At 52.1% G+C, this 21,402-nt stretch overlaps 1 protein-coding gene across 1 annotated transcript; it reads left to right on the forward strand.

Annotated features, from left to right (window-relative positions):
* The first annotated feature begins 11,571 nt into the window (after positions 1-11,571).
* Positions 11,572-19,811, forward strand: LOC142922709 (uncharacterized). The gene is made up of 2 exons (XM_076063535.1): positions 11,572-12,584; positions 18,412-19,811. Exons 1-2 carry the CDS (start codon positions 11,929-11,931, stop codon positions 18,494-18,496), a joined length of 741 nt encoding a protein of 246 aa, XP_075919650.1. The 5' UTR covers positions 11,572-11,928; the 3' UTR covers positions 18,497-19,811.
* Positions 19,812-21,402: the final 1,591 nt, after the last annotated feature.

Genomic DNA, 21,402 nt, shown 5'->3' on the forward strand with positions numbered 1-21,402 from the left:
CCATAGAGACACACAGAGACCCATAGAGACACACAGAGACCCATAGAGACACACAGAGACCCATAGAGACACACAGAGACCCACAGAGACCCATAGAGACACACAGAAACCCATAGACTCATACAGAGTCCGATAGACTCACCACCACACAGAGACCCATAGAGACACACAGAGACCCATAGAGACACACAGAGACCCATAGACTCATCACCACATAGAGACCCATAGAGACACACAGAGACCCATAGAGACACACAGAGACCCACAGACTCACACAGAGACCCATAGACTCGCCACCACACAGAGACCCATAGACTCACACAGAGACCCATAGAGACACACAGAGACCCATAGAGACACACAGAGACCCATAGACTCACCACCACACAGAGACCCATAGACTCACACAGAGACCCATAGAGACACACAGAGACCCATAGAGACATACAGAGACCCATAGAGACACACAGAGACCCATAGACTCACCACCACATAGAGACCCATAGAGACACACAGAGACCCATAGAGACACACAGAGACCCACAGACTCACACAGAGACCCATAGACTCGCCACCACACAGAGACCCATAGACTCACACAGAGACCCATAGAGACACACAGAGACCCATAGAGACACACAGAGACCCATAGACTCACCACCACACAGAGACCCATAGACTCACACAGAGACCCATAGAGACACACAGAGACACATAGAGACAAACAGAGACCCATAGAGACACACAGAGACCCATAGACTCACCACCACATAGAGACCCATAGAGACACACAGAGACCCATAGAGACACACAGAGACCCATAGAGACACACAGAGACCCATAGAGACACACAGAGACCCATAGACTCACACAGAGACCCATAGAGACACACAGAGACCCATAGACTCACACAGAGACCCATAGACTCACACAGAGACCCATAGACTCACACAGAGACCCATAGACTCACACAGAGACCCATAGAGACACACAGAGACCCATAGAGACACACAGAGACCCATAGACTCACACAGAGACCCATAGATACACACAGAGACCCATAGACTCACACAGAGACCCATAGACTCACACAGAGACCCATAGACTCACACAGAGACCCATAGAGACACACAGAGACCCATAGAGACACACAGAGACCCACAGACTCACACAGAGACCCATAGACTCACCACCACACAGAGACCCATAGACTCACACAGAGACCCATAGAGACACACAGAGACCCATAGAGACACACAGAAACCCACAGACTCACACAGAGACCCATAGACTCACCACCATGCTGAGACCCATAGACTCACCACCACACAGAGACCCATAGACTCACACAGAGACCAATAGAGACACACAGAGACCCATAGAGACACACAGAAACCCATAGAGACACACAGAGACCCATAGACTCACATAGAGACCCATAGAGACACACAGAGACCCATAGACTCACACAGAGACCCATAGAGACACACAGAGACCCATAGAGACACACAGAGACCCATAGAGACACACAGAGACCCATAGACTCACACAGAGACCCTTAGACTCAAACAGAGACCCATAGACTCACACAGAGACCCATAGACTCACACAGAGACCCATAGAGACACACAGAAACCCATAGAGACACACATAAACCCATAGACTCATACAGAGTCCGATAGACTCACCACCACACAGAGACCCACAGACTCACAGAGACCCATAGACTCACCACCACATAGAGACCCACAGACGCACACAGAGACCCATAGACTCACCAACACACAGAGACCCATAGACTCACACAGAGACCCATAGAGACACACAGAGACCCATAGAGACACACAGACACCCATAGACTCATACAGAGTCCGATAGACTCACCACCACACAGAGACCCATAGAGACACACAGAGACCCATAGAGACCCATAGAGACACACAGAGACCCATAGAGACACACAGAGACCCATAGAGACACACAGAGACCCATAGAGACACACAGAGACCCATAGACTCATACAGAGTCCGATAGACTCACCACCACACAGAGACCCACAGACTCACCATCACACAGAGACCCATAGACTCACCAACACATAGAGACCCATATACTCACACAGAGACCCATAGAATCACCACCACACAGAGACCCTTAGACTCACACAGAGACCCATAGACTCACACAGAGACCCATAGAGACACACAGAGACCCATAGACTCACACAGAGACCCATAGACTCACACAGAGACCCATAGACTCACCACCACACAGAGACCCATAGAGACACACAGAAACCCATAGAGACACACAGAGACCCATAGACTCACACAGAGACCCATAGAAACACACAGAGACCCATAGAGACACACAGAAACCCATAGAGACACACAGAGACCCATAGAGACACACAGAGACCCATAGAGACACACAGAGACCAATAGACTCACACAGAGACCCACAGACTCACACAGAGACCCATAGACTCACCACCACACAGAGACCCATAGAGACACACAGAGACCCATAGAGACACACAGAGACCCACAGACTCACACAGAGACCCATAGAGACACACAGAAACCCATAGACTCACACAGAGACCCATTGAGACCCACAGACTCACACAGAGACCCATAGACTCACCACCACACAGAGACCCATAGACTCACACAGAGACCCATAGAGACACACAGAGACCCATAGGGACACACAGACACCCATAGACTCACACATAGACCCATAGACTCACACAAAGACTCATAGACTCACACAGAGACCCATAGAGACACACAGAGACCCATAGAGACACACAGAGACCCATAGAGACACACAGAAACCCATAGAGACACACAGAGACCCATAGACTCACCACCACACTGAGACCCATAGAATCACCACCACACAGAGACCCTTAGACTCACACAGAGACCCATAGACTCACACAGAGACCCACAGACTCACAGAGACCCATAGACTCACCATCACACAGAGACCCATAGACTCACAGAGACCCATAGACTCACCACCACACAGAGACCCACAGACTCACACAGAGACCCATAGACTCACCACCACACAGAAACCCATAGACTCACACAGAGACACATAGAGACACACAGAAACCCATAGACTCATACAGAGTCTGATAGACTCACCACCACACAGAGACCCACAGACTCACAGAGACCCATAGACTCACACAGAGACCCATAGACTCACACAGATACCCATAGACTCACACAGATACCCATAGACTCACACAGAGACCCATAGACTCACACAGATACCCATAGACTCACACAGATACCCATAGACTCACCACCACACAGAGACCCATAGACTCACACAGAGACCCATAGACTCACACAGACACCCATAGACTCACCACCACACAGAGACCCACAGACTCACACAGAGACCCACAGACTCACACAGAGACCCATAGACTCACACAGAGACCCATAGACTCACACACAGAGACCCACAGACTCACACAGATACCCACAGACTCACACAGAGAGACCCATAGACTCACACACAGAGACCCATAGACTCACCACCACACAGAGACCCACAGACTCACATAGAGACCCATAGACTCACACAGAGACCCATAGACTCACCACCACACAGAGACCCATAGAGACACACAGAGACCCATAGAGACACACAGACACCCATAGACTCATACAGAGTCCGATAGACTCACCACCACACAGAGACCCATAGAGACACACAGAGACCCATAGAGACACACAGACTCACCACCACACAGAGACCCATAGAGACACACAGAGACCCATAGAGACACACAGAGACCCATAGAGACACACAGAGACCCATAGAGACACACAGAGACCCATAGAGACACACAGAGACCCATAGACTCATACAGAGTCCGATAGACTCACCACCACACAGAGACCCACAGACTCACCATCACACAGAGACCCATAGACTCACCAACACATAGAGACCCATATACTCACACAGAGACCCATAGAATCACCACCACACAGAGACCCTTAGACTCACACAGAGACCCATAGACTCACACAGAGACCCATAGAGACACACAGAGACCCATAGACTCACACAGAGACCCATAGACTCACACAGAGACCCATAGACTCACCACCACACAGAGACCCATAGAGACACACAGAAACCCATAGAGACACACAGAGACCCATAGACTCACACAGAGACCCATAGAGACACACAGAGACCCATAGAGACACACAGAAACCCATAGAGACACACAGAGACCCATAGAGACACACAGAGACCCATAGAGACACACAGAGACCAACAGACTCACACAGAGACCCACAGACTCACACAGAGACCCATAGACTCACCACCACACAGAGACCCATAGAGACACACAGAGACCCATAGAGACACACAGAGACCCACAGACTCACACAGAGACCCATAGAGACACACAGAAACCCATAGACTCACACAGAGACCCATTGAGACCCACAGACTCACACAGAGACCCATAGACTCACCACCACACAGAGACCCATAGACTCACACAGAGACCCATAGAGACACACAGAGACCCATAGAGACACACAGACACCCATAGACTCACACAGAGACCCACAGACTCACACAGAGACCCATAGACTCACACAGAGACCCATAGACTCACACACAGAGACCCACAGACTCACACAGATACCCACAGACTCACACAGAGAGACCCATAGACTCACACACAGAGGCCCATAGACTCACCACCACACAGAGACCCACAGACTCACATAGAGACCCATAGACTCACACAGAGACCCACAGACTCACACAGAGACCCATAGACTCACCACCACACAGAGACCCACAGACTCACATAGAGACCCATAGACTCACACAGATACCCACAGACTCACACACAGAGACCCATAGACTCACACACAGAGACCCATAGACTCACCACCACACAGAGACCCATAGACTCACACAGAGACCCATAGACTCACACAGAGACCCACAGACTCACACAGAGACCCACAGACTCACACAGATACCCATAGACTCACACAGAGACCCATAGACTCACACAGAAACCCATAGACTCACACAGAGACCCACAGACTCACACAGAGACCCATAGACTCACACAGAAACCCATAGACTCACACAGATACCCATAGACTCACACAGAGACCCATAGACTCACACAGATACCCATAGACTCACACAGATACCCATAGACTCACACAGAGACCCATAGACTCACACAGATACCCATAGACTCACACAGATACCCATAGACTCACCACCACACAGAGACCCATAGACTCACACAGAGACCCATAGACTCACACAGACACCCATAGACTCACCAGCACACAGAGACCCACACACTCACACAGAGACCCACAGACTCACACAGAGACCCATAGACTCACACAGAGACCCATAGACTCACACACAGAGACCCACAGACTCACACAGATACCCACAGACTCACACACAGAGACCCATAGACTCACACACAGAGACCCACAGACTCACATAGAGACCCATAGACTCACACAGAGACCCACAGACTCACAGAGACCCATAGACTCACCACCACACAGAAACCCATAGACTCACACAGAGACACATAGAGACACACAGAAACCCATAGACTCATACAGAGTCCGATAGACTCACCACCACACAGAGACCCACAGACTCACAGAGCCCCATAGACTCACACAGAGACCCATAGACTCACACAGATACCCATAGACTCACACAGATACCCATAGACTCACACAGAGACCCATAGACTCACACAGATACCCATAGACTCACACAGATACCCATAGACTCACCACCACACAGAGACCCATAGACTCACACAGAGACCCATAGACTCACACAGACACCCATAGACTCACCACCACACAGAGACCCACAGACTCACACAGAGACCCACAGACTCACACAGAGACCCATAGACTCACACAGAGACCCATAGACTCACACACAGAGACCCACAGACTCACACAGATACCCACAGACTCACACAGAGAGACCCATAGACTCACACACAGAGGCCCATAGACTCACCACCACACAGAGACCCACAGACTCACATAGAGACCCATAGACTCACACAGAGACCCACAGACTCACACAGAGACCCATAGACTCACCACCACACAGAGACCCACAGACTCACATAGAGACCCATAGACTCACACAGATACCCACAGACTCACACACAGAGACCCATAGACTCACACACAGAGACCCATAGACTCACCACCACACAGAGACCCATAGACTCACACAGAGATCCATAGACTCACACAGAGACCCACAGACTCACACAGAGACACACAGACTCACACAGATACCCATAGACTCACACAGAGACCTATAGACTCACACAGAAACCCATAGACTCACACAGAGACCCACAGACTCACACAGAGACCCATAGACTCACACAGAAACCCATAGACTCACACAGATACCCATAGACTCACACAGAGACCCATAGACTCACACAGATACCCATAGACTCACACAGATACCCATAGACTCACACAGAGACCCATAGACTCACACAGATACCCATAGACTCACACAGATACCCATAGACTCACCACCACACAGAGACCCATAGACTCACACAGAGACCCATAGACTCACACAGGCACCCATAGACTCACCAGCACACAGAGACCCACACACTCACACAGAGACCCACAGACTCACACAGAGACCCATAGACTCACACAGAGACCCATAGACTCACACACAGAGACCCACAGACTCACACAGATACCCACAGACTCACACACAGAGACCCATAGACTCACACACAGAGACCCACAGACTCACGTAGAGACCCATAGACTCACACAGAGACCCACAGACTCACACAGAGACCCATAGACTCACCACCACACAGATACCCACAGACTCACATAGAGACCCATAGACTCACACAGAGACCCACAGACTCACACAGAGACCCACAGACTCACACAGAGACCCACAGACTCACACAGATACCCATAGACTCACACAGAGACCCATAGACTCACACAGAAACCCATAGACTCACACAGAGACCCATAGACTCACACAGATACCCATAGACTCACACAGAGACACATAGACTCACCACCACACAGAGACCCATAGACTCACACAGATACCCATAGACTCACACAGATACCCATAGACTCACACAGAGACCCACAGACTCACACAGAGACCCATAGACTCACACAGAGACCCACAGACTCACACAGAGACCCACAGACTCACACAGAGACCCACAGACTCACACAGAGACCCATAGACTCACACAGAGACCCATAGACTCACACAGAGACCCACAGACTCACACAGAGACCCATAGGACTCACCACCACACAGAGACCCACAGACTCACACAGAGACCCATAGACTCACACAGAGACCCATAGACTCACACAGAGACCCATAGACTCACACAGATACCCATAGACTCACACAGAGACCCATAGACTCACACAGAGACCTATAGACTCACACAGACACCCATAGACTCACCACCACACAGAGACCCACAGACTCACACAGAGACCCATAGACTCACACAGAGACCCATAGACTCACACAGAGACCCACAGACTCACACAGAGACCCACAGACTCACACAGAGACCCATAGACTCACACAGAGACCCATAGACTCACACAGAGACCCACAGACTCACACAGAGACCCATAGGACTCACCACCACACAGAGACCCACAGACTCACACAGAGACCCATAGACTCACACGGAGGCCCATAGACTCACACAGAGACCCACAGACTCACACAGAGACCCACAGACTCACACAGAGACCCACAGACTCACACAGATACCCATAGACTCACACAGAGACCCATAGACTCACACAGATACCCATAGACTCACACAGAGACCCATAGACTCACTCAGAGACCCACAGACTCACACAGAGACCCATAGACTCACACAGAGACCCACAGACTCACACAGAGACCCACAGACTCACACAGAGACCCACAGACTCACACAGAGACCCACAGACTCACACAGAGACCCACAGACTCACACAGAGACCCACAGACTCACACAGATACCCATAGACTCACCACCACACAGAGACCCATAGACTCACCACCACACAGAGACCCATAGACTCAACACCACACAGAGACCCATAGACTCACACTGAGACCCATAGACTCACCACCACACAGACACCCATAGACTCACACAGAGACCCATAGACTCACCACCACACAGAGACCCGTAGACTCACCACCATCACACAGAGACCCATAGACTCACCACCACACAGAGACCCATAGACTCACCACCACACAGAGACCCATAGACTCACCACCACTACACAGAGACCCACAGACTCACACAGAGACCCATAGACTCACACAGATACCCACAGACTCACACAGAGACCCATAGACTCGCACAGAGACACATAGACTCACACAGACACCCATAGACTCACCACCACACAGAGACCCATAGACTCACCACCACACAGAGACCCATAGACTCACACTGAGACCCATAGACTCACCAACACACAGAGACCCACAGACTCACACAGAGACCCATAGACTCACACAGATACCCACAGACTCACACAGAGACCCATAGACTCGCACAGAGACACATAGACTCACACAGACACCCATAGACTCACCACCACACAGAGACCCATAGACTCACCACCACACAGAGACCCATAGTCTCACACAGAGACCCATAGACTCACACAGAAACCCACAGACTCACACATAGACCCATAGACTCACACAGAGACCCACAGACTCACACAGAGACCCATAGACTCACACAGATACCCATAGACTCACACAGATACCCATAGACTCACCACCATCACACAGAGACCCACAGACTCACACAGAGACCCATAGACTCACACAGAGACCCATAGACTCACACAGAGACCCATAGACTCACCACCACACAGAGACCCATAGACTCACACAGAGACCCATAGACTCACAACCACACAGAGCCAAAATAGACTCACACAGAGACCCACAGACTCACACAGAGACCCACAGACTCACACAGATACCCATAGACTCACCACCACACAGAGACCCATAGACTCACCACCACACAATGACCCATAGACTCACCACCACACAGAGACACATAGACTCACACTGAGACCCATAGACTCACCACCACACAGACACCCATAGACTCACACAGAGACCCATAGACTCACCACCACACAGACACCCATAGACTCACACAGAGACCCATAGACTCACCACCACCACACAGATACCCACAGACTCACACAGAGACCCATAGACTCACACAGAGACCCATAGACTCACACAGAGACCCATAGAATCACCACCACACAGAGACCCATAGACTCACCACCACACAGAGACCCATAGACTCACCACCATCACACAGAGACCCATAGACTCACACAGAGACCCATAGACTCACCACCACACAGAGACCCATAGACTCACCACCAACACAGAGACCCATAGACTCACACAGAGACCCATAGACTCACCACCACACAGAGACCCATAGACTCACACAGACACCCATAGACTCACCACCACACAGAGACCCACAGACTCACACAGAGACCCATAGACTCACACAGAGACCCATAGACTCACACAGAGACCCACAGACTCACACAGAGACCCACAGACTCACACAGAGACCCATAGACTCACACAGAGACCCATAGACTCACACAGAGACCCACAGACTCACACAGAGACCCATAGGACTCACCACCACACAGAGACCCACAGACTCACACAGAGACCCATAGACTCACACGGAGGCCCATAGACTCACACAGAGACCCACAGACTCACACAGAGACCCACAGACTCACACAGAGACCCACAGACTCACACAGATACCCATAGACTCACACAGAGACCCATAGACTCACACAGATACCCATAGACTCACACAGAGACCCATAGACTCACTCAGAGACCCACAGACTCACACAGAGACCCATAGACTCACACAGAGACCCACAGACTCACACAGAGACCCACAGACTCACACAGAGACCCACAGACTCACACAGAGACCCACAGACTCACACAGAGACCCACAGACTCACACAGAGACCCACAGACTCACACAGATACCCATAGACTCACCACCACACAGAGACCCATAGACTCACCACCACACAGAGACCCATAGACTCAACACCACACAGAGACCCATAGACTCACACTGAGACCCATAGACTCACCACCACACAGACACCCATAGACTCACACAGAGACCCATAGACTCACCACCACACAGAGACCCGTAGACTCACCACCATCACACAGAGACCCATAGACTCACCACCACACAGAGACCCATAGACTCACCACCACACAGAGACCCATAGACTCACCACCACTACACAGAGACCCACAGACTCACACAGAGACCCATAGACTCACACAGATACCCACAGACTCACACAGAGACCCATAGACTCGCACAGAGACACATAGACTCACACAGACACCCATAGACTCACCACCACACAGAGACCCATAGACTCACCACCACACAGAGACCCATAGACTCACACTGAGACCCATAGACTCACCAACACACAGAGACCCACAGACTCACACAGAGACCCATAGACTCACACAGATACCCACAGACTCACACAGAGACCCATAGACTCGCACAGAGACACATAGACTCACACAGACACCCATAGACTCACCACCACACAGAGACCCATAGACTCACCACCACACAGAGACCCATAGTCTCACACAGAGACCCATAGACTCACACAGAAACCCACAGACTCACACATAGACCCATAGACTCACACAGAGACCCACAGACTCACACAGAGACCCATAGACTCACACAGATACCCATAGACTCACACAGATACCCATAGACTCACACAGAGACCCATAGACTCACCACCATCACACAGAGACCCACAGACTCACACAGAGACCCATAGACTCACACAGAGACCCATAGACTCACACAGAGACCCATAGACTCACCACCACACAGAGACCCATAGACTCACACAGAGACCCATAGAATCACCACCACACAGAGACCCATAGACTCACCACCATCACACAGAGACCCATAGACTCACCACCACACAGAGACCCATAGACTCACCACCATCACACAGAGACCCACAGACTCACACAGAGACCCATAGACTCACACAGAGACCCATAGACTCACACAGAGACCCATAGACTCACCACCACACAGAGACCCATAGACTCACACAGAGACCCATAGAATCACCACCACACAGAGACCCATAGACTCACCACCATCACACAGAGACCCATAGACTCACACTCACCCCCTTCTAACCCCCTTCTCACCCCCAACCCCCCCACCCACCACCCCCCCACCACCACCCCCCCACCACCACCCCCCCACCACCACCCCCCCACCACCACCCCCCCACCACCACCCCCCCACCCTAGACAAGGCTCCCTGTGGGCCCTTTGCCTTGGGTGGTGCTGGTGGAGTGATTCAGGTGGAGGGAGGCTTCACCGACATCACCGGATTCACCACCACCACCACCACCAGCGTTGTCGGTGAAGGTGGTGGTGGTGGTGGTTGTGGGCTTAGCGGTGGTGGAGTTGTGGTTGGTGGTGGTGGTGGTGGAGGTGGTGGTGGTGGAGTTGGTGGTGGTGGAGTTGTGGTTGGAGGTGGTGGAGGTGGTGGTGGTGGTGGTGGTGGAGTTGGTGGTGGAGTTGTGGTTGGTGGTGGTGGTGGTGGTGGTGGTGGAGTTGGTGGTGGAGTTGTGGTTGGTTGTGGTGGTGGTGGAGGTGGTGGTGGTGGTGTTGTGGTTGGTGGTGGTGGTGGTGGTTGGCAGAGCGAGGGAGATGGTGGTGCTGCAGAGGAGGAGGGTGGTGGTGGTGGTGGTGGTGGTGGTGGTGGTGGTGGTGGTGGTGGTGAGGGGGGTCACCCAAGAGGTCACCGCAGAGGTCACAGCCCGTGCGGAGAGCGGAAAGGTCACGAGGGAGGTCCCCACGGCGGAGGTCACCACGGCGGAGGTCACCACGGCGGAGGCCCCGGTGGTGGAGGTTGCCACGGCGGAGGTCCCCACGGCGGAGGTCCCCACGGCGGAGGTCCCCACGGCGGAGGTCCCCACGGCGGAGGTCACCACGGCGGTGGAGGTTGCCACGGCGGAGGTCACCACGGCGGAGGTCCCCACGGCGGAGGTCCCGGTGGTGGAGGTGGAGGAGGAGGTTGTCACGGCGGAGGAGCTCAGATCGGAGGTCATGGGCACCACGGCGGAGGTCCCGGTGGTGGAGGTTGCCACGGTGGAGGTGGTGGTGGTGGTGGTGGTGGTCACGAGGGAGGTCACCACGGTGGAGGTCACCACGGCGGAGGTGGTGGAGGTTGTCACCCTGGAGGCGATGGCCGTGGAGGTCACGGAGGTCACGGAGGTCACGGAGGTCACGGTGGTGGAGGTCACGGAGGTCACGGAGGTGGAGGTCATGGTGGTGGAGGCCGTGGTGGATGCGGGCGACGATAGGTGAGAGGGAGACACTCAATCACTCAATCACTCACTCACTCACTCACCCACCCACTACTCACCCACCCACTCACCCACTCACTCACCCACTCACCACTCACTCGCTCAACAACAACAACAACAACCGCCATTCGCCACTAAGTGGCGGTGACGTCACCACGACGCTTGTGCCAGGCTAGGTGCACCCTGAGGCCACGTGAAGTGTCGAACGCCCGCTGGCAGGAGGTCACGGGGCAGACCCAGCAGGTGCCACGGGTCGACTGACTGAGATGACTGGCTGATGCACCACCTGTGCCCCCTTCTGTGCCAACCTGCTGTGCTTTATCCACCCGGCGCTCCGCTCGTTGTTGTGAGCGTCGCTCCTCCGCCCTCCGTTGTTTTTGGGGGGCGACTGCCTCCAACTGCCCAGTAGCGTCCTTCACGAGCCTCCTCCACAGAGGCCGATCTTGACACCGCTGGTACCAGTCATTGGCAAGTCCACTCAGCTCCACGTCCTCCTGTACCACATCACTCCATCTCTTCTCTAGCCCGTGCCGCGCCCGCTTAGCCCCCTCAATCCGGCCGAACAAAAGCTGTTTCGGCATGCGGTGGCTGGGCATGCGGGCTACATGACCCAGCCATCGCAGCCTTGCCCGCCGGAGGAGCTCACCGATGGGACCTTGCCCAGATCTTTCAAGGATTTGTGAGTCCTCACACAATCCAGTCTGGTTAAACCCAGGATGGATCGTAGGCAGGCCAGCCTAAATGTTTCTAACCGGCAAAGATGTTCCATTAGGGGTGTCCACGTTTCGCCAGCGTAGAGAAGGGAGGGAATGACCGTGGCCGAGAAGACTTGAAGCTTAGTACGGAGCGACAGACCAGGTAGCTTCCACACAGCGTTACGCAACCGATGAAAAGATATTGCCGCTCGACTGATTCGGAGTGAGACCTCTGCTGTTAAACTGGAGCCAATCATAAGCACACTGCCCAGGTATGGGAAACTCTCCACTCTCTCCACAACTGCCCCATCACCGATTGGGAGTTGTGGGGGTGGAGTGTCCGATGGTACAAAATACCCAGGCAGGTGCTTAGTTTTGGTGGGGCTGATGGTAAGGCCCCACCTCTTAGTGGCACGCTCCAGTCTCAGCAGCAGCGTCTCCAACTCCTCCTCTGACTGAGCAGCTATTACCAAATCATCAGCATACATAACGTGGTTGAGCAATAGGGATCCATCCCTTGACCGCACCCGGGCATCGATCAGCCTCCCATTATATCTGTACCATATGGAGATTCCCCCGGTACAGCTATTGAAGGCTTCACGAACTACGTGGTCAAAATAGATGTTAAATAATGTGGGAGCCAGAGGACATCCTGTCGCACCCCAAGGTGTACAGGGAATGGCTCTGACTCCCGGCCACGTAGTTTTACCCGGGCCCGCTCACCATCATGAAGGTCCTTAATGATCATGAGCAGAGGGTCAGGTACTCCAAAAGCACGAAGAATGACCCAGAGCCCAGGCCTACTGATGGTATCATAGGCCTTGACCAGGTCAATAAAGCAGAGATGTAGGTCTTGTTGGAATTCCCTACACCTCTGCTGTAGCAGACGGACAGAAAATATGGCATCTGTGCAGGACCGCCCTTTCCTGAAACCGCATTGGGGCTCCGCAAGCCTCTCCTCAGCGTGCCTGGCAAGGTGATGCTGAATAATCCTTGCCAGGACCTTTCCCGGCACACTGAGGAGTGAGATGCCCCTGTAGTTGTTACAGTCTGTGCGGTCCCCCTTCTTAAAAAGGGGGACCACCAGGGCATCCTTCCAATCCTGCGGAACCCGTCCAGTGGTCCAGACCGTTGTTATGATGTCATATAGGGCAGTCTGTGCACAAACGCCACCCTCCCTCAGCATTTCGCTTGGGAGATCATCTCTGCCCGCTGCCTTTCCTGGTCTCAGACTCCGGATCGCCTTCAGTACTTCCTCAACAGATGGCACCTCAGCCAGCCACTCACAGGGGGTGACTTCTTCCAATATTTGAGGCACCGCAGCCTCAGCAGGGTCATCCTCACTTTGTGCCACGATGTTTTCCTGGCTGAGGGATTTTCCCTCCCCCAGGACCTCACAGAAATGCTCTGCAAATCTGCAAACCTGTTCCTGGGGGTCGGAGATTGGATCTACGTTTTTTCTCCTAATGATGGTAATATGTGTGGCGCTGCAGGTTACTTTTTTGATGGAGTTAAATAGAGATTTGTGATCACGGGCCACTGAGGCAGACTCCATCTCCTCAGCAACCCGCGACCACCACCCATCCTTGCAGCGCCTCACGGCTCTCCGAACCTCCGAGCGAAGGCTGCGGTAAACCTCCTCATTCTCTGACGTGGGATTCTGTAGCCGATGACAGTGGGCCTGTCGCTTTTTCTCAACCACCCTGAACACCTCCTCTGTCAGCCAGGGTCTCTGGGGAGGTCTGGACCGCGTACCCAAAGCAGCCATTGCAGCTGCATGAGTCACAGTCCTAAACCTCGCCCATTTACCCTCGACATCAGGAGGAGTCGGGGACGATGCCAATCCCAGCCGCAAGCGATGATGAAATTCTCGCTTGCAACTTTCATCAGCTAACTGAGACCAGGCCACTTTAGGTTGGAATGGGGTCCTGGGTGTACACCCACCACCGGAGTGGAAGAATGGCAGGCGCATCTTACAGATGACTAGTCGATGGTCATAGGGCTGATCAGTTCCACAGTAGGTCCTGGTGTCAAGGACATGGGCCCGCATCCGCTGGTCCGTCACTATGTAGTCCATCAGATGTTCTTGCTTGGACCCGGCATGCATCCATGATGTTGTGTGGATGAGCCGATGCCGGAACAGTGTGTTGGTAATTACAAGCCCATGGGCTGCACAAAAATCTAGCAGCCTCCTACCGTTGTTATTGAGCTGATCTGGCCCATGCCCTCCAATCACTCCAGACCAGGTACCAGCATCATGACCAACTCAGGCATTGAAGTCACCCAACATGATGACTCTATCCCGAGGGGCCACTTTAGCCAGAACCTGTGACAGGAGGTCATAGAAGGCATCCGACTCATCGGCTTTGCCTGCATCCCTCCACGGATGTTCGTCTTCGGTGGGGGCATAAGTAACCACGACCACCATTCCTCGCCTCCGGTTGATGGGAAGGCGAGCCCAAAGTAGCCTGGGGCTTACAGCTTCCCACACCTCACCGCCACGCTCCCACGCCCCCTTCATTCTTTTGTTCAGAATAAGAACCACTCCCTGTTGTTTGGCAGTCTGCTGCCCCGAGTAGAGGACTGTCCACCCCTCGTGGTGGCAGGAGCCAGAGCCGGTCCACCGGACCTCCTGAATGCCACAGAGATCCAGGCGGTACCGGTACAGCTCCCGACTCACTCACTCACCCACACACTCACTCACCACTCACCCACTGACCCACTCACCCACTCACCCACTCACTCACCCACTCACCCACTCACCCACTCACTCACCCACTCACTCACTCACTCACCCACTCACTCACCCACACACCCACTGACCCACTCACCCACTCACTCACCCACCCACTCACCACTCACTCACTCACTCACCCACTCACCCACTCACTCACTCACCCACCCACTCACTCACTCATCCACTCACTCACTCACCCACTCATTCACCCACTCACTCACTCAGTCACTCACTCACCCACTCACTCACCCACTCACTCACTCAGTCACTCACTCACCCACTCACTCACTCACTCACTCACCCACTCACTCACCCACTCACTCACTCACTCACCCACTCACCCAGTCACTCACTCACCCACTCACCCACTCACTCACTCACCCACTCACTCACCCACTCACACACTCACTAACTCACCACTCACTCACTCACCCACCCACTCATTCACTCACCCACTCACTCACTCACCTACTTACTCACTCACTCACCCACTCACTCACTCACCCACCCACTCAATCACTCACCCACCGACTCACTAACTCACTCACCCACTCACTCACCCACTCACTCACCCACTCACTCACCCACTCACTCACTCACTCACTCACCCACTCACTCACCCACTCACCCACTCACCCACTCACTCACCCACTCACCCACTCACCCACTCACTCACCCACCCACTCACTCACTCACCCACTCACTCACCCACACACCCACTGACCCACTCACCCACTCACTCACCCACCCACTCACCACTCACTCACTCACTCACCCACTCACTCACTCAGTCACTCACTCACCCACTCACTCACTCATCCACTCACTCACTCACCCACTCATTCACCCACTCACTCACTCAGTCACTCACTCACCCACTCACTCACCCACTCACTCACTCACTCACCCACTCACCCACTCACTCACTCACCCACTCACCCACTCACTCACTCACCCACTCACTCACCCACTCACACACTCACTAACTCACCACTCACTCACTCACCCACCCACTCATTCACTCACCCACTCACTCACTCACCTACTTACTCACTCACTCACCCACTCACTCACTCACCCACCCACTCAATCACTCACCCACCGACTCACTAACTCACTCACCCACTCACTCACCCACTCACTCACTCACTCACTCACCCACTCACTCACTCACTCACCCACTCACTCACCCACTCACTCACTCACTCATTCACCTACTCACTCACCCACTCACTCACTCATCCACCCACTCACTCACCCACTCACTCACTCACTCACCCACTCACTCACTCACTCACCCACTCACTCACCTACTCACTCACTTACTCACCCACACACTCACCCACACACCCACTCACCCACTCACCCACTCACTCACCCACTCACTCACCACTCACTCACTCACCCACCCACTCACTCACTCACTCACCCACCCACTCACTCACCCACCCACTCACTCACCCACCCACTCACTCACTCACCCACTCACTCACCCACTCACCCACTTACTCACCCACTCACTCACCCACTCACTCACTCACTAACTCACCACTCACTCACTCACTCACCCACTCACCCACCCACTCACTCACTCACCCACTGACTTACTCACCTACTCACTCACTCGCTCACCCACTCACTCACCCACCCACTCACTCACCCACCGACTCACTAACTCACTCACCCACTCACTCACCCACTCACTCACTCACCCACTCACTCACTCACTCACCCACTCACTCACTCACTCACCCACTCACTCACTCACTCACCCACTCACTCACCCACTCACTCACTCAGTCACTCACCCACTCACTCACCCACTCACTCACTCACTCACTAACTCACCACTCACTCACTCACCCACTCACCCACCCACTCACTCACCCACTCACTCACTCACTTAGTCACTCACTTAGTCACTCACTCACCTACTCACTCACCCACTCACTCACCCACTCACCCACCCACTCACTCACTCACCCACTCACCCACTCACCCACCCACTCACTCACCCACCCACTCCCTCACCCACTCACTCACTCACCTACTCACTCACTCACCTACTCACTCACCCACTCACTCACTCACCCACCCACTCACTCACACACCCACTCAACCACTCACTCACCCACTCACTCACCCACTCACCACTCACTCCACCCACCCACTCACCACTCACTCACCCACTCACTCACCCACCCACCCACTCACTCAGTCACTCACCCACTCACCCACCCACCCACTCACTCAGTCACTCACCCACTCACTCACCCACTCACTCACCTACTCACTCACTCAAACGCTACAGCTATAGCCATTTGACAACAACAATGTTGTTGATGTTGTTGTTGATGTTGTTGTTGATGTTGTTGTTGATGTTGTGTCGCAGAATTGTCCGGGAAAACATCCGTTCTCCGTCTGCCGAAGATGACAAAATTCGAATGTTTCGATCTCCAGGGATGGCGATTCATTGAATTTTTTTTTATTTTTTTGCTTTGCTGGGTTCAATTTAGCGTCAATATACGCTTGCACGTGGACGTTGTGACGTCACAGACACCCACGTGACCTCGGCGAGCATCACGTGGTGGTGGTGGTGGTGGTGATGGTGGTGGTGGTGATAGGGGGTTCAGCCACTGACTCAGACACTCACCCACTCACTCACTCACCACTCACCCACTCACTCACTCACCCACTCAGCCACTCACTCACTCACCCACTCACCCACTCACTCACTCACCCACTCACTCACTCACCCACCCACTCACTCACCCACTCACTGACTCACTCACCCACCCACCCACTCACTGACTCACTCACCCACCCACTCAGTCACTCACCACTCACTCACCCACTCACTCACTCACCCACTCACCCACCCACTCACTCACCCACTCACCCACTCACCCGCCCACTCACCCACTCACTCACCCACTCACTCACTCACTCACCCACTCACCCACTCACCCACCCACTCACTCACCCACTCACTCACCCACCCACTCACCCACTCACTCACCCACTCACTCACTCACTCACCCACCCACTCACTCATTCACCCACTCACTCACTCACCCACTCACCCACCCACTCACTCACCCACTCACTCACCCGCCCACTCACCCACTCACTCACCCACTCACCCACCCACTCACTCACCCACTCACTCACCCACCCACTCACCCACCCACTCACTCACCCACTCACCCACTCACCCACTCACCCACCCACTCACTCACCCACTCACTCACCCACCCACTCACCCACTCACTCACCCACTCACTCACTCACCCACCCACTCACTCACCCACTCACCCACTCACTCACTCACCCACCCACTCACTCACCCACTGACCCACTTACTCACTCACTCACCCACTCACTCACCACTCACTCACTCACTCACCCACTCACTCACTCACTAAGTGAGTGGGTTGTGGGTGCCAGGCTAGGTGCAGGAGGCAGCCTAGACCGCCATTAGTAACCTTCTCACTGCTTTCGCTTAAAGCATCCGCCTGTTAAACTTCTATTTATAAACTAAGATGATGGTGGTGATGATGGTGGTGAGATGGTGGTGATGATGGTGGTGGTGGTGGTGATGGTGGTGGTGGTGATGGTGGTGGTGGTGATGGTGGTGGTGGTGATGATGGTGATGATGGTGGTGGTGGTGATGATGGTGATGATGGTGGTGGTGGTGGTGATGGTGGTACTGATGGCGATTGTAACCGTAATGATTTTGGTGGTGGTGGTGGTGGTGGGTGTAATAATATATAAAGTATTTACCAAAACAAATTTTCTCATTAGTTCATTTTAACTTCGGTCTATGTACGGTGAGAAAGAAATACCATACACTATACTACACACTACACACTACACTATACACAACAATATACACTACACTATACACTACAATATACACTACACTATACACTACAATATACACTACACTATACACTACAATATACACTACACTATACACTACAATATACACTACACTATACACTACAATATACACTACACTATACACTACACTACTATACACTATACTACACACTACACTATACACAACAATATACACTACACTATACACTACACACTATACACTACACTATACACAACAATATACACTACACTACTATACACTACACTACACTATACACTACTATACACTACTCTATACACAACAATATACACTACACTATACACTACACTATACACTATACTATACAACTACAATATACACTACAATATACACTACACTATACACTACAATATACACTACAATATACACTATACACTACACTATACACTACAATATACACTACACTATACACAACAATATACACTACAATATACACTACACTATACCCTACAATATACACTATACACTACACTATACACTACAATATACACTACAAAATACACTACACTATACACTACATTATACACTACACTATACCCTACAATATACACTATACACTACACTATACACTACACTATACACTACAATATACACTACACTATACACTACATTATACACTACAATATACACTACAATATACACTATACTATACACTACAATATACACTACAATATACACTACAATATACACTATACTACTATACACTACACTATACACAACAATATACACTACAATATACACTATACTATACACTACAATATACACTACAATATACACTACAATATACACTACACTACTATACACTACACTATACACAACAATATACACTACAATATACACTATACTACTATACACTACTATATACACTATACTACACTATACACTACTATACACTACACTATACACTACACTATACACTACACTATACACTACACTATACACTACACTATACACAACAATATACACTACACTATACACTACTATACACTACACACTACACTACACACTACACTACGCTACTATACACTACACACCACACTACACACTACACTACAATACACTACACTATACACTACACTATACACTACACTACAATACACTACACTATACACTACACTATACACTACACTATACACTGCTATACACTACACTATACACTACACACCACACTACACACTACACTACTATACACTACACACACACAACACTACACACCACACACTACACACCACACACTACACACCACACTACACCACACTACACACCACACACTACACACCACACCACACTACACTACACACACACTACACTATACACTACACTACTATACACTATACACCACACCACTACACACCACACACACACCACTACACACTACACACACCACACACAACACACCACACTACACAGCATACCACACACTACACTACACACACCACCACCACACCACACACCACACCA

The sequence above is a fragment of the Petromyzon marinus genome, unplaced genomic scaffold (genome assembly GCF_048934315.1).
Source record: "Petromyzon marinus isolate PM22_M1 ecotype Great Lakes invasive population unplaced genomic scaffold, UKy_Petmar_22M1.pri1.0 PM_Scaffold_142, whole genome shotgun sequence".
Classification (NCBI taxonomy): Eukaryota; Metazoa; Chordata; class Hyperoartia; order Petromyzontiformes; family Petromyzontidae; genus Petromyzon; species Petromyzon marinus.